The sequence below is a fragment of the Lethenteron reissneri genome, chromosome 59 (assembly GCF_015708825.2).
Source record: "Lethenteron reissneri isolate LAM-NWPU_2019-01 chromosome 59, ASM1570882v1, whole genome shotgun sequence".
Lineage (NCBI taxonomy): Eukaryota > Metazoa > Chordata > Hyperoartia > Petromyzontiformes > Petromyzontidae > Lethenteron > Lethenteron reissneri.
The window spans coordinates 4,207,328-4,230,868 of NC_083837.1; the positions used below are offsets into that span (position 1 = coordinate 4,207,328).

At 46.0% G+C, this 23,541-nt stretch overlaps 1 protein-coding gene across 1 annotated transcript in view; it reads right to left on the reverse strand.

Annotated features, from left to right (window-relative positions):
* LOC133357747 (transforming growth factor-beta-induced protein ig-h3-like) overlaps nt 1-23,541 on the reverse strand; it is a 289,818-nt gene that overhangs the window by 123,995 nt on the left and 142,282 nt on the right. The window contains exons 12-13 of the mRNA XM_061575849.1: nt 19,588-19,724; nt 10,500-10,630 (exon numbers count right to left, since the gene is read on the reverse strand). Coding sequence (XP_061431833.1) covers nt 10,500-10,630; nt 19,588-19,724 — 268 coding nt within the window. The remainder of the gene's footprint in view (nt 1-10,499; nt 10,631-19,587; nt 19,725-23,541) is intronic.

Here is a 23,541-nt window from a genome sequence, read left to right on the forward strand (position 1 = left end):
ACATATGTGGCCCCAGACAAATAACAACCATGTGTGTATTTAGGAGGCTGGATTGATATCCACGGTGAAGAGACATTAACCACCTCGCCTGGTATACAGGAAGTCGTGGGTTTGATCCCGACGCTGGCGATGCCTGCTGTATATTTGGAGTTTGCGTGTCTCTCTCCCTCCGTAGCGAGATGTTAACTACCTCTCCTGGTATACAGGAGGTCGTGGGTTCGATCGCGACCCTGAAGACACCTGCTGTACATTTGGAGTTTGCGTCTCTCTCTCTCATCATCATCACGGTGGCTAGGAGATGTTAACTACCTCGCCTGGTATACAGGAGGTCGTGGGTTCGATCGCGACCCTGAAGACGCCTGCTGTATATTTGGCGTTTGCGTCTCTCTCTCTCATCATCATCACGGTGGCTAGGAGATGTTAACTACCTCGCCTGGTATACAGGAGGTCGTGGGTTCGATCGCGACCCTGAAGACACCTGCTGTACATTTGGAGTTTGCGTCTCTCTCTCTCATCATCATCACGGTGGCTAGGAGATGTTAACTACCTCGCCTGGTATACAGGAGGTCGTGGGTTCGATCGCGACCCTGAAGATGCCTGCTTTACATTTGGAGTTTGCGTGTCTCTCTCTCACAGTGGTCGCGTGGATCTTTCTCCGGATCCTCCGGTTTTTCCCTCCACATTTTTTCGAATCGACATCACGCGTTCAGAGTATTCGGCCGCTGTAAATTCCCACGTGATGAAAAGCCACTGGACACATCGGGGCTATCGTTCGCGACCAGGTCGCTTCTGAAAAAGAGCTATGTAACTCAGGGGGGGCCTTACCTTGCAAAACAAAAAAAGGTTCATCTTCTTGGTTCTTTCGGTAAAGTCACGTAGAAGGGAAGTAATAAAATAATAATAATAAAACACAATAAAATAATTCTCACGACGTTTCGGCCACAACGCAAGCAGCCGTCCTCAGGTGAAAACCAGGTCCGTCGAGGCGACAGAGTCTGAATGAAACAGCACACGAGCTTGGAGCATATATATAAGCTGGGCGCCTTGACAAAGGAATTTGCATATCAAGAGGAATTTAGCATATGTCAAGGCGCCCAGCTTATATATATGCTCCAAGCTCGTGTGCTGTTTCATTCAGACGCTGTCGCCTCGACGGACCTGGTTTTCACCTGAGGATGGCTACTTGCGTTGTGGCCGAAACGTCGTGAGAATTATTTTATTGTGTTTTATTTTTATTATTGTATTACTTCCCTTCTACGTGACTTTACCGAAAGAACCAAGAAGATGAATCCCTGCAGTCACGAAAGCTTTAAATCGAAAAAAAAAAGTTGTTCACAGTTTGGATTTCGAGGTGCTGACCGGTCCAATTAAGTCATCTCAGATGTCGAGACGACAATCCAACGCCGTCCAAGAAGCGATCACAAGACGCGGGCACGGGGGGGGGAAATAAAATCCGGTCAGGCACAATGGCATCCACGACGCACACCCCCCCCCCCCCCATCTCTCCACTTGGCACGGGAGCCGCGGAGAAATCGGCACGGCGCGCTTACCGAGTAGATGGATCGCGGCTCACTCTGGGCAGATTACAACTATCGCTGGCTCTTAGGGGTATCCACCCCCGCCACCCTGCTCACCCTGTGACAGAAAGAAGTTGGTGGCTTTCTACTCACGTTGAGCTCACACGGCCCTCGTTGTTGTCCTTCGTAACCTCCGGTCGGCACGGTCGGCTACGTGCGGTGCGAATTAAGTCCAACGCACGTACGTTGGTGCGTGTGTGGGTTATTCTGTTTGGCCTATTACTGGTAGGAACCTCCTGGTTACACCAGATGACAGGGGATTATTGTGTCCGTCCGTCGAGCAGGGAGGGGCTGGGTGGGGAGGGAGGGGCTGGGTGGGGAGGGGAGGGTGGGGAGGGGCTGGGTGGGGGAGGGTGGGACTGGGTGGGGAGGGTGGGGAGGGGCTGGGTGGGGAGGGGTGGGGCTGGGTGGGGAGTGGCTGGTCACCCCGTGGTGCCCTTATAAAACTCAACGTTTAACCTACTCACGCCGGCTTGTGCCCGCCCTCACAATCGGGAATATTTGCAGAATACACCACGCCGCCGTTGACCCTGGCCATTGACCGAGCAACCCAACGTTCCTACCAGCTCCCTCCGCAGGAATAGTTATGCCCCCCCCCCCACCTACCCATTTCTCCCTTTATTTTGCTCCCTCTTGCCTTCCCTTCCACATATATCAAAATAAATCCGACCGCTTGCAGTTGTTTGCAGTGCCTCTCCTTCACAGAACCCAGGTGCACCGAGTTCAGAAATTTATGTCACCCACCCACCCCCTTTCCTGGTCACGGTCCGTGCCTTTTTCCTGGGCTCTTGTTTAAAAAAAATAGAGTAATAAAAAAGTATTAATATAGGGTGCTTCAATTTTTTTTTTAAACTTCTGAGAATTTGCAACAATACAGCGAGAAATGCGCCTCCAGTAACTACCTGGAGAAGATTCCAGGCAATGTGTTGACAACGATGGCGGACAAGTGGAGACTCATTGACTTTTTGAAGCTATCAACTTGACATTTGTTATCATGTTACAGTGCAGTATTAGCCGTTCGTTTTCCATTAAAAACGAAAGTCCCATGTAAGTGTTAACGTTTTTTTGAAGCACTCTGTAAATACAGTTGATCATCGATAATTATCCGGCTTCTTCCAACATTGTACCGGGCCGATCCGGCAAAAACCGCTCCAAAGGCTGTAACCGAGTCCGGCGATCATGAAAAGCAATTATGTTGTTAAAACAAGAGCTAAGTCGTACTACGCACATCATCCCAGTGGTAAGCACGGTAAAGACAGTCACATGTTACAGTAGGATATTCATTTGTGTCTATTTGTGTATGTTTCTTTACGACGATTTCATATCGTGAACACATTTTAAAACACACGCAAAAAAAGCGTATACACAACACCTATAAAACGTAATGTTAAATTTCGATTTAAAGCTTTCGTGACTGCAGGGATTCATCTTCTTGGTTCTTTCGGTAAAGCCACGTAGAAGGAAAATAATAAAATAATGAAAAATATTTTATCATGTTTTATTTTTATTATTTTATTATTTTCCTTCTACGTGACTTTACCGAAAGAGCCAACAAGAAAACGTAATGTTACGCAAGAATGTGCAATAAAAAAAAGCTATTTCAAATAATCATGATGATGCCGTGATTAACCGGCGTTTTTGGAAATCCGGCGCCCCCTTCTACCCCAGAAGCCGCCGGATAATCGATGACCCCCTGCGCGATGAAATGCTAATAAAATAAATCGATGGCTCTGCCTCGAGTGGAACCGTGATCGATGCCCGCGCGCGAGTTCCCGCACACCGCTCTCCCCGGCTCGGCGGTGGCCAGTAGCCCTCTTCACCGCAGATATTTTTTCGAGAGATCGTTCAAATTTACTGGCGACATGAAAGTGCCCGGGGAGGGGATGGAGGTGGTGGTGGTGGAGGGGGAGGGGTGGGTGAGTAGATTAATTTGCCGTGCCGACTCTTGGCGTGGATGTTCGGCTGCATTGCACGCCTCCCCGCTCCCCAAGGCCACGTAATGAAAGAGAGATGAGATGAATCTGCGACTCGCGTATTGAACTCAGCACAGCAAGTCCCCAGGAACGAGCTCCAATTAAGTAATGCGCCGACTGTCACGCGAGCAATTAAGAGAGGGTTGCACCCGCTGTGCTTGTTGATGAATGGCAAATGTGCTAATGCGGGCTCGTGAAAATGTGGTGAGCTCATCCCGACGTAATGCGCCGTATGCTGAATTTATTTCGCACTCATCTTCTTGGTTCTTTCGGTAAAGTCACGTAGAAGGGAAGTAATAAAATAATGAAAATAAAACATGATAAAATAATTCTCACGACGTTTCGGCCACAACGCAAGCAGCCGTCGTCAGGTAAAAACCAGGTCTGTCGAGGCGACAGCGTCTGAATGAAACAGCACACGTGCTTGGAGCAAATATTTAAGCTGGGTTGGAAGGGGGGGAAAGGGCGCCTTGACAAAAGAATTTGCAAATCAAGAGGAATTCAGCATATTTATGGGAAATGCAGGTATGTGATTAGTACTACTTATGCCTGTGCATTATGCAAAACGCAGTTCTAAAGAAATTCGTTCGTCAATCTAGACGATTTACAAGTGCATATCTCCCAGTGGCTGCCCAATATCGGGAAAGGAAGAACGTTCCAGACGGCCGCAGAAGCGCGTCTGAAAGCGCCGCGCGACGACTCGGTGACCGCCGCCTTTGTTCGATGTCCGAGCCCAAAGCTCGCTGCACAGTGGCAGAATCTCACAAACCGAGGGGTGCGCTTCTGAATCGATGCTCGCGTTCGACCGCGACGGGGGAATTCATACTCTTAGGTTTTTTTCGGTAAAGTCACGTAGGTAAAACATTTTTAATTAATTAAAGTAAAATAAAACAAATTAAAAAATTCACGACGTTTCGGAAGCAACACAAGCCTCCGTCTTCAGGTGGAACCGTCACAGCCACGACAGCTGTATCAAGTAAATGAGAGATCACAAGAGCTACCACTCCGTATATATAATGGTTGAGGGGGGAAGGGCCAGGAACGGCACACTTTTTTTATTAATATGGTAAGGTGAGGCTTAAGACCAAGAGTAGACTGTATAACAAAGGACTGAGCCTTTGTTACGGGGAAATTCTCTCTCTCTGTCTTTCTCTGTGCGCTCCTATGTCGGCCCACGTCAAGTGATCTCATGGCGGGAACCCGGGGTACCAAATAATACAAACTGGCCGAGGCAATTAAATATTTTATTTCTGGAACACTTTTATCCAGGGGTGTACTTCAACTCCGCGACTGGGGTACCAATCAATCCGAACTCAGTGCTACTCCGCGATGTTGAAACGCAGCGAGGACGATGATTGCGCCGAAACCCTGACCGCTCGCTCGCACGCACTGTAGTGGTGCATCGTGTACAGCTCGTCGAGATGAGTCGATTGCCGCGAGCGCCGACCATCAACAGACTAAACATGACTGCATCACGGGCATTATGCGAGAGCCGGGCTACTATGGTACCCCTGGGGTACCGCCATAAGGTTCAAATGTGTACAAATCGAAGGCCACTACGCTTTTTCCCTCCATGCGCTCTATGCTTTACGTTCGACTGGCATTCAAAATGCTCCCTTCCTTTAAATGCTTCGTCTTATTTAAAATTCGTTCAATATCGACGGCACCTTTTTAAATCCTTTATATTAAGTTCACTTGATTGCTTGATTGCTTGCGTGCTTACGACCGTGCAAATCTTTCGGTCGTTTTTTAACCCACTTTTCGTGATCCAATCGAGCTGACATTTTGCACACAGACTCGTTGTGCGTGACAATTAATTTTCGTGAAATTTTTTCCCCAAAATTTTACACTTTTTAGGAAAAAATAAATTATATTTAATTACCAATTGCTTAATGGTGGCAGGCAATCATCTGACCCATAGGTGGCAGCCATCTCAAGCCAGAGGACGAGAGGACTCTAGCCGCCACGCATATAAAGGATTTATAGTGAAAAACTTTGTTTTTACGGTTAAATTTTTTCTCATTTTTTTTGTTGTCTTCGAGAAATCAATTGGGTGCCTGGAGATACACAGGGCCAGTTTCATATTTACGCAAGCATGTAAATCAAAACGTAATCGTTAACACATTTCAAACGGTGGATTTTTTTTTTCTTTCTATATGGAAACTGGCGGCACACGTGACTTCAAGCCCGTGACCGCTGTCACTGCCGGGACCTTTGCCGTAGATGGAGAAACTAACCTGGCAATTCGCCACGGAGATGAACGGCTTTGGCGGCAGAAATCAATCAAATGATTTGTAAAAATGACCCAGCGGTTCGGAGCGCCCACCCCCATGTTTTATTTGTTCACCTTTAGCCTCTCTGTTAAAAAGGCAAAGAAACTCGACACATCTGTCAATAACATTGTGGCCTTGAAAATGCTGTTCAACATACGTAGATACATCGACTCACACAGAGACCCACAGACTCACACAGAGACCCACAGACTCACAGAGAGACACATTCTTACACAGAGATTAATAGACTCACACAGAGATCCAAAGACTCACACAGAGACCCACAGACTGACACAGAGACCCAGACTCCTGCAGAGACCCAGAGATTCACAGAGACCCATAGACTCACACAGAGACCCATAGACTCACACAGAGACCATAGACTCACACAGAGACCCATAGACCTACACAGAGACCCATAGACTCACACAAAGACCCATAGACTCACAAAGACCCATAGAACCGCATAGGGACACAGAGACCCATAGAATCACAAGGAGACCCATAGACTCACACAGAGACCCATAGACTAACACATGGACCCATAAACTCACACAGGCACCCATAGACTCACATAGAGACCCATACACTCACACAGAGACCCATAGACTTACATAGGCACCCATAGACTCACACAGAGACACATAGACTCACACAGAGACCCATAGACTCACAAGGAGACCCATAGACTCACACAGAGACCCATAGACTCACACATGGACCCATAAACTCACACAGGCACCCATAGACTCACATAGAGACCCATACACTCACACAGAGACCCATAGACTTACATAGGCACCCATATACTCACACAGAGACACATAGACTCACACAAAGACCCATAGTTTGTTGTCCCCCCCCCGCACCTCAGATTAGTGCGGTTGGCTACGCACAATGCGAAATTAATTTAACGCACATAAATGCAAGGAAAACGCAGAATGTAATAGGCGACGTTTCGGGTATTGGCCCTTCTTCACGGCACATAGAGAGGACAGAGAGGTAGAGTGACATCTGCGTGCTGTGAAGGTTAACTGCCCGATACGTTACCGATCAGATATGTTTATTTCTCGATTTAAAGCTTTCGTGACTGCAGGGATTCATCTTATTGGTTCTTTCGGTAAAGTCATCACGTAGAAGGGAAGTAATAAAATAATAAAAATAAAACATAACAAAATAATTCTCACGACGTTTCGGCCACAACGCAAGCAGCCGTCCTCAGGTGGAAAACAGGTCTGTCGAGAAGACGGCTGCTTGCCTTGTGGCCGAAACGTCGTGAGAATTATTTTGTTATGTTTTTATTTTTATTATTTTATTACTTCCCTTCTACGTGACTTTACCGAAAGAACCAAGAAGATGAATCCCTGCAGTCACGAAAGCTTTAAATCGAAAAATTATAGGAGTTGTTAGTAAGTAAGGACTTGTCCCTTGCTTGTTATTCGACGCGTGTGCGGCGATGGCGCAGCCGTCGATCGAGGGTTGAATTCGAACCGCGTTGTGTGATCGGCATCGCGCTCGCTGAAGGGAAGTCGTGTGCTATATACGCAACTGCGCATAATTCTGTGAGTCACTTATAACTGCTTTGCCGTTACTTATTGCCTATTATGGACTCAGACTATTGTCCTATCATCTCATAGAGTCCCTGGCACGTAATAATATGCTACACAGTGGCAGTGGGGGTCGAAAAATTCCCATTTATTTCTAATAAACCCCCATGATCCGATCGAAATCCTTAATTTCGATCGGATCATTGGGGGGGGCATGTGCCACCCCCCCCCCACTGGCTCCGCCACTGCTCACTTGCAGTTGAGGCTGGGACAAAGCCATTCGTCCGCTGGTCATTTCAACACGTGGTGGGCTTTCGCGGACAATATTATCCATAATAGAAGGTTTTGGGTGAGGTCGCGTAAAATATCAAAGCGTTTGCTCTCCGACACATCGGTGTGTGATGTATCGGTAACGAATTGGCACGTTCTGTTTGCGTGACAACCCTTACTAGTTGGCTGTGTCGGGTGGTGACGGGGTTAACGACACATTTATATATTTACGCGATCGAACCCAAGCACATCTATTACGCGTCCGGCGGTCGTCCAAAGTTTCCACAACCGCGCAGCGAGCGTTCAACTGGTCGCATTTGACCGCGTTCAAAATTGCTTCGAAAAAATTAACCCGTAAAAACAAAGTTTTTCACTATAAATCCTTTATATGCGTGGCGGCTAGAGTCCTCTCGTCCTCTGGCTTGAGATGGCTGCCACCTATGGGTCAGATGATTGCCTGCCACCATTAAGCAATTGGTAATTAAATATAATTTATTTTTTCCTAAAAAGTGTAAAATTTTGGAAAAAAATTTTCACGAAAATAAATTGTCACGCACAACGAGTCTGTGTGTTAAATGTCAGCTCGATTGGTTCACGGGAAGTGGGTTAAAAAACGACCGAAAGATTTGCACGGTCGTAAGCGCGCAAGCAAGCAAGCAAGTGAACTCAATATAAAGGATTTAAAAAGACAGACATCATCCTTGCACGCGGGGTTTATTGCTCTCGTTCCAGAAAACCAAGTACACTAATTGAGTATAACGTGGGCGAATGACCAGTTCATGATATCACCGCCTTAATAATCTTTAATTACCGGTCTTACACAACCGCCAGACTGTTTTTATTGTAATTTAAAGTAGTCTGGCAATCATCTTGCCCGCTGAATAAGCACCCCACCCCCGTTTTCTTGTCCGAAGCCATTCATTGAAGACAGGAACCATGTGTGAGCGCAACGGACGCCCGTCGCGTTGACTGGTGAGATCAAAATTGGAAGCATCCCACACGCCCGCGCACAGCGGAATGTGGCTCAGGGCTTCAACAGGGCACCCGGTGGCGTGGATACTGAGTGTGTAGGCGGTGCAACTGCACCCAAGGCCCACCAGGTTGCCGGGCTACGAAGAGTGGATTGGTGGGAGGCTCGACTGGAAGCCAATTTTATCTTACTCTTTGGTTATTTTGGTAAAGTAACGTAGAAGGAAAAGAAATTAGATAATAGAATACGACGTTTCGATTGCAACAAAAGCATTCGTCGTCAGGTAGAACTAAATTTGAGAGAGAGACAAACACAGACACGGAGACACACAGACAGACACACAAGCAGAGAGAGACAACACAGAGACACACAGGGAGAGACACACAACATAGACACACAGAGAGACAAACACAGACACGGAGACACACAAAACATAGACACACAGAGAGAGACAACACAGAGACACACAGGGAGAGACACACAACATAGACACACAGAGAGACAAACACAGACACGGAGACACACAGACAGACACACAAGCAGAGAGAGACAACACAGAGACACACAGGGAGAGACACACAAAACATAGACACACAGAGAGAGACAACACAGAGACACACAGGGAGAGACACACAACATAGACACACAGAGAGTGACAACACAGAGACACACTGAGAGAGACACACAACATAGACACACAGACAGACACACAAGCAGAGAGAGGCAACACAGAGAAACACAGAGAAAGACTGTGTTGAATCTCTCTGTGTGTCTCTGTTGTGGGTCTTTCTCTGTGTGTCTGTGTTGTCTCTCTCTGCTTGTGTATCTGTCTGTGTGTCTCCGTGTCTGCAGGGATTCATCTTCTTGGTTCTTTCGGTAAAGTCACGTAGAATGGAAATAATAAAATAATAATTAAACATAATAAAATAATATAATAGTGTTGTTGTTGTATACGTGAGCGCTCCGAACCTGGTGACACGAGTTCGATTCCTGCTCAAGGCCAACAGCAGTAACAAATATCGGAATCTGTCACGGTGCCTCCCCTAGGTCGACTCAGCCTTAAATGAATAGTGTAAATGCTGCGTAGAGTAAACAACTCGTGTGCTTCGCCGGCCTTCGTACGTGCTAATCTTTGTGTGTGTGGGCGAAATGGCCATGGCACGGGCTAGAGAAGAGATGGAGTGATGTGGTACAGGAGGACGTGGAGCTGAGTGGACTTGCCGATGACTGGTACCAGCGGTGTCAAGATCGGCCTCAGTGGAGGAGGCTCGTGAAGGACGCTACTGGGCAGTTGGAGGCAGTCGCCCTCCAGCAACAACAGAGGACAGATGAGCGATGCTCACAACAACGAGCAGAGCACGGGTGGCTAAAACACAGCAAGTTGGCACAGTAGGGGGCACAGGTCGTGTGTCGGCCAGTCATCTCAATCAATCCGTGGCACCTGGGTCTGTCCCGTGACCTCCTGCCAGTGGGCGTTCGACACGTCACGTGGGCTGAAAATGCACATAGCCTGGCACAAGCGCTGCGGTGATGTCACCGCTACTTAATCACGAATGGTGGCTGTGTTGTTGTCGTAAACGTTCGCTACGAACCCGGCAAACCGAGTTCGACTCCCGCGCGCTGCCAGCATCAGTGACGAATATCTGAACCGGGCCATCCTCTAGGCCGACTCAGCCTCAAATGAGCACCTGTTGCGGTGTGTCAACATCGCGGCCGGGCGTAGTTGCTGGCCACCCACCCCCTCTCATCCCGCAGTGCCGGCCTTCACAGGTGCTGCTATTCGCTAACGGCACTTGCCCCAACAGCTTGTCCAGGCCGTACCGGGGTGGGGATCTTTGTCTTTGTCTGTGTGTGTGTGTAGGCGTGCGTGCAAAAGCGAGGTGCCGCACCTTTTATCCGGTCGAGCTCCTGCTGGGGCACAGCGGCGAAGGCCTTGTTGGTGGGAGCGAAGATGGTGTACTCGCCCGGCTTACTGAACAGGTCGCCCATGTCCGCTCGCTTGATCAGCTCCACCAGGATGCTGCCAACAAGAGCAGGGGGACACGTTGCCGGGGTTTGTTTCGTTGAATGCACGGCCCTCATGTGTTGAGGAGTTCAATGTACAGCCCCTGGGGTTAAATTGTTCAATGCAGAACCCCTGGGTTTAAATTGTTCAATGCAGAAAAGTGGGTTTAAATTGTTCAATGCACAGCCCTGTGTTAAGTTTGTTGAATGATAATAATAACCTCTACTTTATGAAGCACATATTCTTAGGTTTTTTCGGTAAAGTCACGTAGATGAAAAATTTGTAATTAATAAAAGTAAAATATAAAAAATAAAAAAATCACGACGTTTCGGAGGCAACACAAGCTTCCGTCTTCAGGTGGTACCGTCACAGCCACGACAGCTCTATCAAGTAAATGAGAGATTACAAGAGCTACCACTCCGTTTATATAATGGTTGGAGAGGGGAAGGGCCAAGTGCAGCACACTTTTTATATAAACGGAGTGGTAGCTCTTGTAATCTCTCATTTACTTGATAGAGCTGTCGTGGCTGTGACGGTTCCACCTGAAGACGGAAGCTTGTGTTGCCTCCGAAACGTCGTGATTTTTATTTTTATTTTATTTTACTTTTTAATGTTTTTTACCTACGTGACTTTACAGAAAAAACCTAAGAATATGAATCCCTGCAGTCACGAAAGCTTCAAATCTAGAACCTTTCATACTGAAGTATCTCAAAGCGCTGTACATAAAAGTAGAACTACAAATGTCAAACTGCGCTCTCAGGATAACACGCAAGTTTCTGACCTCAGAGTGAGACCGAATTCCAGTCTCATCTATGGCCATAGTCAAACCATCCATAGGAGGTTTTTGTTGCGTTAGATCGCTTAAATATAAATGTGTCGTTAAACCCTCCACCACCCGACACAGCCAAATAGTAAGTAAGGTTTGCCACGTAAACGTGTCAATTCGTGACTAGTTGAGCACACCGGTGTGGTGGAGAGTAAATTGACAACATTTATAATTCGAGTGCGACGTTTCGCTGGTAATTACCACCAGCATCATTAGGCGACAGGCAGAGCTAACCCCAAAAAACCTCTATTATGAATAATATTTGTCGCGAAAGCCTACGTGTTAAGACCATCCAATTTTTGCACTCGATGTGGAGAGCTGAATTGAAGACAACGTACACAGTAAGCAGACTGAAACGTTGGCGTCAGTCACGGTCTCGAAGTAAATCTGCGAGTTGTCGGCATGAGATTGGAAATGTAAGCCGTGATGACGATAAACGTGGCCAAGCGGTAGCATATACGGGCGGAACAACAGAGGCTGTGTGTGTGATGATTGAACTAATGAAGTCATCCATCAACCCTCCTAGTGACGTCGTTCGGGTCAAGCATCCAATTATTTTGTTTTAATTGTCACTCAACACGAGCCCCCCACAAAGCACCAGTCACAGTACAAAGCGGGGGGGGGGGGTCCGCCAAGCCCCCCACTTAATTATTATTTACAGTCAACATGGGGTCTTTAAAAATTCGCGTGCGGCCCGATCGTCAACAAAAAAAAAATTTCTGGCCTGGACTTGTACAGCTGTTCTAGACTAATTTCAGGGTGCTGATTCCAGAATCTGATCTCAGATTTGATCTATCACATCTCATTTTATGCTATCGGCAAACCCCATTTTCATTGATTTTACCAGAAATTAACTCTGTTACTTATGATTGCAAGTTGTTGCGAGTCAGTGACTGCTTTAGTGTTAAAATATAGTACTGTATTTTTAGGATAGTGTGTTTATAATATAATTTTATGTAGATATCCACATTTATTTCATATTTTTCTTCTGCAATTCTTTTTTGAAAATGCAATATTTGATATCTCAAAAACCTGATGTGATAGACAAAAACTGATGCCAGATTTCGAATCAGCACCCCAAAATTACCTTAAACCCGTTGGAATACCTTATGCCAGAAAAAATGTATTGAGCATCGATTTCAGCGCACCACCTCTACATAACAATAGGCTCAGTCAACCATTCTACACAACAAAGACTCATTTCCTGGCAGGATTTCAGCCGCACCACCTCTACATAATAATAGGCTCAGTCAACCATTCTACACAACAAAGACTCATTTCCTGGTAGGATTTCAGCCGCATCATCTCTACATAACAAAAGGCTCAGTCAACCATTCAACACAACAAAGACTCATTTCCTGGCAGCGATATCAGCCGCACCACCTCTACATAACAAAAAGGCTCAGTCCATTTTACTTGCACCTTTACATCATCCGCACCTAGTCTACACAACAAAGGCTCATTCCTAACAGCGTGCTTCAGCCGCACCGAACCTCACAAAAATAATATTCAGGACCTACCTTGGCTCCTCCCACACTCAACCAGTATATATACAAATACTGTGTTCTTGGAATTTCTCTCACTTGATACAGCTATCGTGCTGTGATGGTTCCACCTGAAGACGGAAGCTTGTGTTGCCTCCGAAACGTCGTGATTTTTATTTTATTTTTATTTTACTTTTATTAATTTTAATTTTTTACCTACGTCACTTTACCGAAGAAAAAACCTAAGAGTATGAAAAGTGTAATTGAGGTTTTTGTTGCGGGCTCAGATCGCGTCGGTACAACGTCCATTATCCCTCCGACGCGGCCTAACAAATGGGGTGTCAGCCACGTGGGCAACTGTGCCATTGGATTTAGTCTTCGGAAAACCGGAAATGTTTCGATGCAAGTACTTTTTTTTTCCTTTGCAATTCTGTGAATTCGTTATCTGTGCATATAAAAATAACACTTCAGAGGAGAAACATCAGTTGGACGGCTTAACCAAAGCGGTGCATATTAATTATCGTTTGTCCTTGTCTGTCGATGCCTTCATACGCGACGGCTTGTACGTCCGTTTCGGTGTCCGCTGAATCAAATGAATGTTCACAATCGATACACAAACGCCGAGCGTAATGGCATTCGAGATTCATTTGTCTTGTCTTGGGTTTGACTGATAGCGTGTAACGTGGTCAATGGATGACAAAGCCTTTCCTGTGCCTAGCTTACTCACTCGCGCTTGGCTGGCCTCTAAAACGTCCGTAATTTCAGTTCCCCGAGATCTGTACGAATAATTTATACATTGCTTTTGTTGGCGTGGGCTTCGTGCACGTGACCGCCACCCACTGCCGACGTTTCTCTTGGGCTGTGGTCGTCCTTGCGACGGAGCCGCTGAGATCAATGGATCACTGTTTCATTGCTTTCATGGCTTTATTTTGGTGATTTCGAAAAGTGTATTGGTTTAGCCATGTTTGTTTGTTGTAGTACAGAGTTAGACTGATGGCCTTAATCTAAGCTGTCTTGTGGTTGTTGTTGTTGGTTGTTTGACTTGCATCCCACTGGGATTTTTGCACACAGCGTTGGTGTACGGTGCTTTTTTCTGCAATATTTTGCTGTTTTTTCTTGGATTTTCTGTTTGCACTTAGTCACATTCACTTTAAGGTGTTTTCTTGTTCATGTTTTTTGTTTGTTGCGGTTGCACCCGATTCAAGAGCCGAATGGCTCACAGGGCTATACCTAATACTTGAACTTGAACTTGAACCCGCTGAGATAAAGCCTAAATCAGAATCTGAGTCGTTGAGTGTCTATGTAACCCGATGCGTCTCTGTGTAACTCTAGATTTGAAGCTTTCGTGACTGCAAGGATTCATATTCTTAGGTTTTTTCGGTAAAGTCACGTAGATACAAAATGTCAATTAATAAAAGTAAAATAAAACAAAATAAAAATCACGACGTTTCGGAAGCAACACAAGTCTCCGTCTTCAGGTGGAACCATCACAGCCACGACTGCTGTATCAAGTAAATGAGAGATCACAAGAAATACCATCTCTCTCATTTACTTGATACAGCTGTCGTGGCTGTGACGGTTCCACCTGAAGACAGAGGCTTGTGTTGCTTCGGAAACGTCGTGATTTTTATTTTGTTTTATTTTACTTTTATTAATTTACATTTTTTACCTACGTGTCTCTGTGTAACTCTCTGTAACTCTACGGGACTGCGATGTCCTGTGGCTGCCACCACTGCCGATGGTCTTGGGCTGTGGTTGTCCTTGCAACGGAGCCGCTGAACTCAATGGGGCCTTGCCGGCTGAAATGCCATGGTGGCGAGATGTTCGATCCCGACCCTGACGCCTGCTGTATATTTGGATTCTGCGTCTCTCTCTCTCTCCCCGTGGTCGCGTGGATTTTTCTACGGGTCCTACGGTTTCCCCCCTCGACATTTAAAATCAACATCACGCGTTAAGAGTATTTGGCTGCTATAAATTTACAAATGATGATAAGCCACTTTGTTGAGTGATCATTTGTGGTGGCCAGGTCGCTTCTGAAAAGAGCTACATAGCTCAGTGGGGCTTACCTGGTGAAATAAAAATAGTTTCGTAGTTTATCTTCTTGGTTCTTTCGGTAAAGTGACGTAGAAGGGAAGATAATAATTATTGTATTATTGTATTATTATTATTGTATTCTTTTATTACGTTTTATTATTATTATTTTATTATTTTCTTCTACGTGACTTTACCGAAAGAACCAAGAAGATGAATCCCTGCAGTCACGAAAGCTTTAAATCGAAAAAAAAATAGTTTCGTAGTTTATTTTAGAATCTGAGTTCAAGACAAAAAGATACACAAGATAAGCTGTAGGGAAACAGTGAACTCGAAATTAACTTACTCCTTATTGTACTTATTATATGACCCTGCCTCCTGCAGTAAGTCGAATGACGCCTGAATTAATCGCGAAGATGGTCTCGGCGTCGGATGTTTTGACAAACTTGCACGACGTTCATGTACCGCGACTGAACGTGTGCCGTCTCGCTTGCAATACGTGTGCAAATATGACATCCCTTTGTAAAAAACATTCACGGCGCTGCTCAGAGCCTACAACACCAATCCAAAGATCATCTTCACTTTTTTTTTTTTCTATTTACGTGACTTTACCGAAAGAACCAAGAATATGAATTCCTGCAGTCACGAAAGTTTTTTAAGTCGAAAAAATATTCCAAGCCCTTGCGTATTTGCCCGAGCCGAATGTTCAAACGCTGCAACGCATCCCTCGTGTGAATCCACTTTGATCTCCCCTCAAATTGCCACTTCTCTCTGCTCGCTGATCAAATTCAGGACGGGTCCGGACCACTCGGTTCCACATAATTCCCCAACACCGCAGTGTGACAGTGCCCTTTCTTAAATCCTTTATATTAAGTTCACTTGCTTGCTTGCGCGCTTACGGCCGTGCAAATCTTTCGGTCGTTTTTTAACCCACTTCCCGTGATCCAATCGAGCTGACATTTTGCACACAGACTCGTTGTGTGTCACAATTTATTTTCGTGAAATTTTTTTCACAAAATGTTACACTTTTTAGGAATTTTTTTATTTATTTAATTACCAATTGCTTAATGGTGGCAGGCAATCATCTGACCCATAGGTGGCAGCCATCTCAAGCCAGAGGACGAGAGGACTCTAGCCGCCACACATATAAAGGATTTATAGTGAAAAACTTTGTTTTTACGGGTTAATTTTTTTCCCCTTCCAGTAGCCTTGACATGAATCGCCGCTCCTCCATCGTCTCCGAATCGCTGAATTCCCTGGCACATTAACTCATCACACGTACGCACAAAGCGCTCGCCACACGTGAACCGCAATAGCTTTCCGATCTGGTCAAGGAGCAACGAAGCCGTTAAATTTCGATTTAAAGATTTCGTGACTGTCTTCTCGACAGACCTGTTCTTCAGCTGAGGACGGCTGCTTGCGTTGTGGCCGAAACGTCGTGAGAATTACTTCATGTTTTATTTTTATTATTTTATTATTTCCCTTCTACGTGACTTTACCGAAAGAACCAAGAAGATGAATCCCTGCAGTCACGAAAGCTTTAAATCGAAATTTTATTATGTTTTATTTTTATTATTTTATTACTTCCATTCTACATGACTTTACCGAAAGAACCAACAAAACGAAGCCACCATCACGCGAACTCAGGTTGACATCCTTGCAGCAGCAGCGGCGGCGGCGGCTTTTGGCTCGGCAGTCGAACGCAGACGGCGCGTTCAGACGCGCTTCTGCGGCCGTCTGGAACGCTCTTGCTTCCGATATTAGGAAGCCACTGGAGCTATGCGCTTTTAAATCTTCTGCATTGACGACGAATTTCTTTCGAACTGCTTTTTGTGTTTCGCTTGTTGTCCTTCCCCAGCAGCTCCGATTAGCACGGTTGACTACGCACGGTGCAAAAAAAGTTCAAAGTACGTAGAACAGCGGTTGGGAACCTATGGCTCGCGAGCCATATATGGCTCTTCCGGTGACGGCATATGGCTCCCAGACAATTTTGAGTTGAAAAAAATGAAAAAAATAAATAAAAATAAAATCAGTTTGGAACTGATTTTAAAATACTTGTGATATTGCTTAATAATACTGTGTCATTTTAAAGTAAACAGAAATTAGTTTTGAAGATAACATTTCTCGGGTCACGGGTCCCGTGACCAGAAGTCGCATTAAAAGTAAGACATATTTAATTTATTATACGTTAAAAATACTATATGGCTCTCAATGAAATATATTTAGAAATATTTGGCTTTAATGGCTCTCCCAGTCAAAAAGGTTCCCGACCCCTGATGTAGAACATGTGTACGTACGATCTTAATTTTGGAGCTTTCGTGACTGCAGGAATTATTCTTTGGTTTTTTCGGTAAAGTCACGTATAAAGATAAAATAATCAATTAAATAATAGCATACGACGTTTCGATTGCAACACAAGCAATCATCATCAGGTATAAATGAAATAGCGACATAGAATCTAACCAGAAAACTACAGACAGACATATAAGCAGACAGATATCACCAAGATACATATAGAGAGAGCAACCCAGGTACAGAGAGGGGTGATCGTCTCTGTGGAGTGGCCTTAAATAGACAGAGGGGGGCGGAGGCAGAGAGAGGGAGGGGGTAGGGAAAACATTTACATGTCAATGAGTACGAAGGGAGGGGAGTAAGGTAAGCAGGCTTAGAAGGAGACAGAACACACTAAATTAAATAACCTAGCAAAGTATCGAAATGTGTACGTACGACTGTGCCGCGTGGGACTCCTGCCTATTGCGTCTCGTTAGACAGAAACTTTGGTTCGGTTTCCGCCGGTCGTGAACGTAGGCAGATGGTTTTAAATCTTTAGCACAACGACTCCCAGTGGGACAGAAGCTTTTAGATATGACAAAAGCCAGAATGTAGAAAACTAAAATAGATTATTTTTTTGTAGTTGAGCATGTTCTAACTATGACATGGCAAAGTCATCACTATTGACCTGCCTGCGAAAAAATATTAATCAGCGATGCTGCTGCTGCCGCATTGGTAGTTGGTGCACAAAGCACAAATAACACACACAACACTGTGCCAATTTGTTTTTTACCCTTCTATCTGGCAACAAAACTGACACCTATTTAACAAGGAGTCATGTTTACATAGACAATAATACCTGCAGTCATAATACAAACAAAAAACATAACTCTGATAATGTGCACTGTCCTTGAAGTTGATTGGTCCACACCCGATCAACTTCAAGTATAGTGCACATTATCAGTTATGTTTTTTGTTTGCATTATGACTTGCAGGTATTGTGGTCTATGTAAACATGACTCCTTGTAAAAAAAGGTGTCAGTTTTGTTGCCAGATAGAAGGGTAAAAAAACAATTATCATATTTTTTACTGGCAAATGAGGTTCCAATGGTATAAATGAGATTCCAATGGTGAATGCTGTTGCTTTTCACATGGCAAAGTCGTCACCTCCGGTTACCACGTTTGGCTACGTACTGTGCGAAAGAATTTCACCATGCGTACATTAAATTGTAACTTGCTGACCCACCCTCCCCCTTCCTCATACTGAACATTTGTCGAAAAAGAGCTTCTTAGCTCATCGGATTCCTCCAGCGGTCCAAAATAGACACTCCGATTCTGACTCCGGCATACGAATCGGCATTGCGGGAGCGCCGCCATCATCGCAGAGGGGGGCATTGCCGCAGCTGTTGGAGCAGACGGTTCAGCGCCATCATCGCAGAGGGGGGCATTGCGTCACCATCGCCAACCTCTTTGGTGATCACTCCGAACGGCTGCGAGATGCTGGACTGCCAGCTGAAGCCCACTCACCGTAGAATTTACCGGAATAAAAAAAATGACGGTATAAAAAAACTAGGGGGATGGGGGGGGGTAGGGAAGGAGTTCATTGACTGAGCGTTGGAAGGTAAAACGGACCTCTGCAGGAATGCACCCCGCGCGATGGTACCTTGGAAGCGCACTTACCGACATGTGTAACGCTTCCCACGCAAGACACTGGGCAATGGCTTACACGGTGTTTTCTGGGCGCAGTCCGAACGTCGCGGGGAAAGGAAAAACCCACATAAAACCCACAAAAAACCCACAAAAAACACACATAAAACACACAAAAACACACAAAAACACACAAAAAACCCACATAAAACACAAAAACACACAAAAACACACAAAGACACAAAAAACCCACAAAAAACCCACAAAAACCCACAAAAAAACCCACAAAAACACACAAAAAACACAAAAACCCACAAAAACACACACAAAAACCCACAAACAACCCACAAAAAAGACATAAAACCCACAAAAACCCCACATAAAACACACAAAAAACCCACAAAAACCCACAAAAAACCCACAATAACCCACAAAAAACCCACAAAAACCCACAAAAACCCCTATTGGACTTCTCTTCCAATCCCCCCCGGCGTTCTCCCCGGACGAGTGAGTCGTCGGATCAAATCTCAAATCGCTCCAATTCCATCGTATTCCAGCAGGACGCGAGAAACCCCCCCCACCTCCGCCCACCCCAGCCCACTCCGCCCACCGGCCCAAAATTTCCAGCCGCGCAAATATGCGCAGCTGCGGTCGTAATCATCATCGTCGTCGTCGTCGCGATGATCATCGTTGGCGTCAGTCACCGTCTTCACCTGAGGTCATCGTCCTCCTGCAGCGTCTGCCACGTGTTCTTGTGAGGCACCGTGAGGATCTTGGACATGACGTGGACCAGCCCGTTGCGGCCTTCCTTGCCCACGGAAGCGATGCACGAGTTCTCCACGCAGATGGCCTGCCCAGACACGCGCGATCAACAAATATCATCTTCTTGGTTCTTTCGGTAAAGTCACGTAGAAGGGAAATAATAAAATAATAAAAATAAAACATAATAAAATACAATTCTTACGACAGGTCTGTCTTTCCGACAGACCTGTCGTAAGACAGACCTGTCGGAAAGACAGCGTCTGAATGACGCTGTCTTTCCGACAGACCTGTTCTTCTGAATGACGCTGTCTTTCCGACAGACTTGTTCTTCACCTGAGGATGGCTGCTTGCGTTGTGGCCGAAACGTCGTGAGAATGATTTTATTATGTTTATTTTTATTATTTTATTATTTCCCTTCGAAATTTAAGTGTCTCTTGATTTAGCGGTCCATGGAATCAAGAAACACTCGGACTCGCCTTCCCATACTATAATTTTTTTACACGTAAAAAAAAAAACTGCCTCTTTACTTAATTGATTCGTATTTACTACCTTACCTTCTAGATTTGAAGCTTTCGTGACTGCAAGGATTCAATCTGTTAGTTCTTTCGGTAAAGTCACGTAGGTAAAAAATGAAATTAAAATAAGTAAAAATCAAATAAAAATCACGACGTTTCCGAGGCAACACAAGTCTCCGTCATCAGGTGGGACCGTCACAGCCAGATTTGCTGCATCCTTACGCTATTCATTGCGCACAGTTGCACGTTCATTTTCGCCGCGCAGTTCAAATTTTACTCTGCTCGGTCGGTTATTAGCCGCCGCGATCGTAACGTAGTCTCCGTCTTCAGTCCGATTGCTCCATGCCTCCCCCCTCCCCCCGTACCGTTCCCACTCCGCTGTAGTGTGGGCCGATCCCAACTTTATTGAGGGTGATATTGGCACGTAAAATTAAGGTCGATTGATCGACTGACATCATGGGACCTCCTTTGCCAGTACCAACATATGAGAATTCGTTTTCCCCTTTTATCTGGCAACAAAACGGCTGTGTTAAGTTGTTAAAATACCAAACTGAAACATTTTACAGGGAATCACGCGAAAAGGCGTCCTCTGGTCTAACACCGTCTGAGACGAGGCTCAGAAGAAAGCCGTCTCTGGTGTGGACCAATCAGTTTCAAAAGACAATGCCAAAGATATTATCAGAGTACTTTTTGGTTTGCATTCTGACCACAAGTATTGTGGTTAATGCAGACACGATTCCTTGTAAAGGTTTCAGTTTGGTGTTTTAACAACTTAACACATTTTTCTTGGTTCTTTCGGTAAAGTCACGACTTTACCGAAAGAACCAAGAAGATGAATCCCTGCAGTCACAAAAGCTTTAAATCGAAACTTAACACCTGTTTTGTTGCCAGATAAAAGTGGAAAAAACCTATTCTCATGATCGATTGACATTCGGGCACCGTGTGGCATCGGCCTGAAGCAGCTGTGAAACTCATTGAGGCTTTTCTGCGTTATTCAAGAATGATTTAAATGAAGCAATACTTGATTGTAAACGAAGACTTCGCTATGACTGTATGTTGAACGTCTTTCACACCGTACGTAGCTCAACCGCGCTAATTGGAGGTGCGGATGAAGGACAAAAAACGAAACACCAGAACAAGCAGTTCTAAAGAAATGCGTTTTCAATCTCGATGATTTAAAAATCGGCTTTGTCACTAACGCTGTGCTTTGCTCGGTCAATTCGCTGTCGTCCCGTTATGCGTGCATGCATGCATCTGGGGTCAGCTACGATGTTGAAGACAAATCGACACGATGACCCAGATTCAAGCTCAGCTCGTAAAAAACAAAATCTATTCTCAAGACCGGGGTCTTAAACGTGACCTTGGAAGAGTTTTAAACGACTATGAAGACATCTGAAACCCGGCAAGGTGGCAGGGGGGAGGGGAGGCTGGTTTCGCCGTCGAAATGTTGAGAGACGGGGTCTGGCGAGATGGTAACTACCTCGCCTGGTATGCAGGAGGTCGTGGGTTCGATCCCTACCCTGACGCCTGCTGCTGTATATTTGGAGTTTGCGTGCCTCTCTCTCTCTAATCATCATCACGGTGGCTAGGAGATGTTAACTACCTCGCCTGGTATGCAGGAGGTCGTGGGTTCGATCCCGACCCTGGCGCCTGCTGTATATTTAGGAGTTTGCGTGTCTCTCTCTCTCTCATCATCATCACGGTGGCTAGGAGATGTTAACTACCTCGCCTGGTATGCAGGTCGTGGGTTCGATCGCCAACCCTGACGCCTGCTGTATATTTGGAGTTTGTGTGTTTCTCTCTCATCATCATCATCACGGTGGCTAGGACATGTTAAATACCTCGCCTGGTATGCAGGAGGTCGTGGGTTCCATCACGACCCTGGCGCCTGCTGTATATTTCAAGTTTGTGTGTCTCTCTCTCTCATCATCATCACGGTGGCTAGGATATGTTAACTACCTCGCCTGGTGTACAGGTGGTCGTGAGTTCGATCCCGACCCTGACGCCTGCTGCTGTATATTTAGGAGTTTGCGTGTCTCTCTCTCCCCGTGGTAGTGTGGATTTTTCTCCGGGCCCTCCGGTTTTCCCCTCCACGTTAATAATCAACATCACGCTTTTAGAGTATTTGGCTGCTATAAATATCCATCATTTGTGATGACCAGGTCGCTTCTGAAAAAGAGCTACATAGCTCAGTGGGCCCTTACACCTGCTAACATCAAAGAAATAGTGAAAGAGTTTGATGAATAGTTTAACATCAGGAGTACGCGGACAGAGGCAATAGTTTCCCACGGACCTACGGGGAAAAAAAGGGCCATCGTAGCATTACGTAAGGAGAGTCTTTGGTAACTATCGAGAGACGCATTTACTGGGCATTCCAGGGAGATGTCTTGCCAGAGTTTTGATGAATGGAACCAAAACAAGCCAGACAGAAGAGGACTTGAGGGAAAAGCAGTGTGGGTTAAGTGCAGCGAGGGAGCCACAGACAAAGCCAGCCAAAGGAGACCGAGGAATGCATGCGGGGTCGTTAAAATTGAATTTGCATCCTTTATTAAAAGCAAGTGCGTGTGTGTGTGTGATTGTACGCATTTGCTGGGGAGCAGTGGTGTAGCGGTCAGCGCGCTACGCTACGGACCCGGCGACCCGGGTTCGATTCCCGCTCACGGCCAACACCGGTGACGATTATTTGAACCGGTCCTGGGCCTCCCTTAGGTCGGCTCAGCCTCAAATGAGTACCCGGTGCGGTGTGTAAACATCGCCACTGGGGAGACAAAGGCGGTCGGGCGTGGTGCTGGCCACCCACCCCCTCGTGTACCGTTCCGGCCTTCATAGCTGCTCGCGAACAGCACTTTCCCCTACAGTCTGTTAAGGCTACACGGGGGATCTTTGTCTTGGTCTCTGTAAATATGTACGTTACCACAATAAGGGGCACAGGTGGTGCATCGGCCAGTCATCTCAGTCAGTCGACCCGTGGCACCTGGGTCTGCCCCGTGACCTCCTGCCAGCGGGAGTTCGACACTTCACGTGGCCTCGACGTGCACCTAGCCTGGCACAAGCGTCGTGGTGACGTCACCGCCACTTAGTGGCGAATGGTGGTCGTCGTTGTCGTTGTTGTGTATATGTACGTATGCGAAGGCGAGAGCCACGAGAAAGTTCGAGGCCTCCCATGGCGTGCCACGTGAGATGCACAGGCCACATGAGAACTTTAACTTCGTAAATCAGTTAATGTGTCAACTCAAACGTCCCGGTTGCTTTTAATGCGTCGCACGGCAAAGCGACAGCTTCCAGTGTGATGTGCCGACGTTGGGCTGACGTGAGGCCAACGTTGGGCTGTGTGACGGTTTTAAAGGGCCCGCTACGCTCAACGACGATCCCAGCCCCGTGAAGACTGAA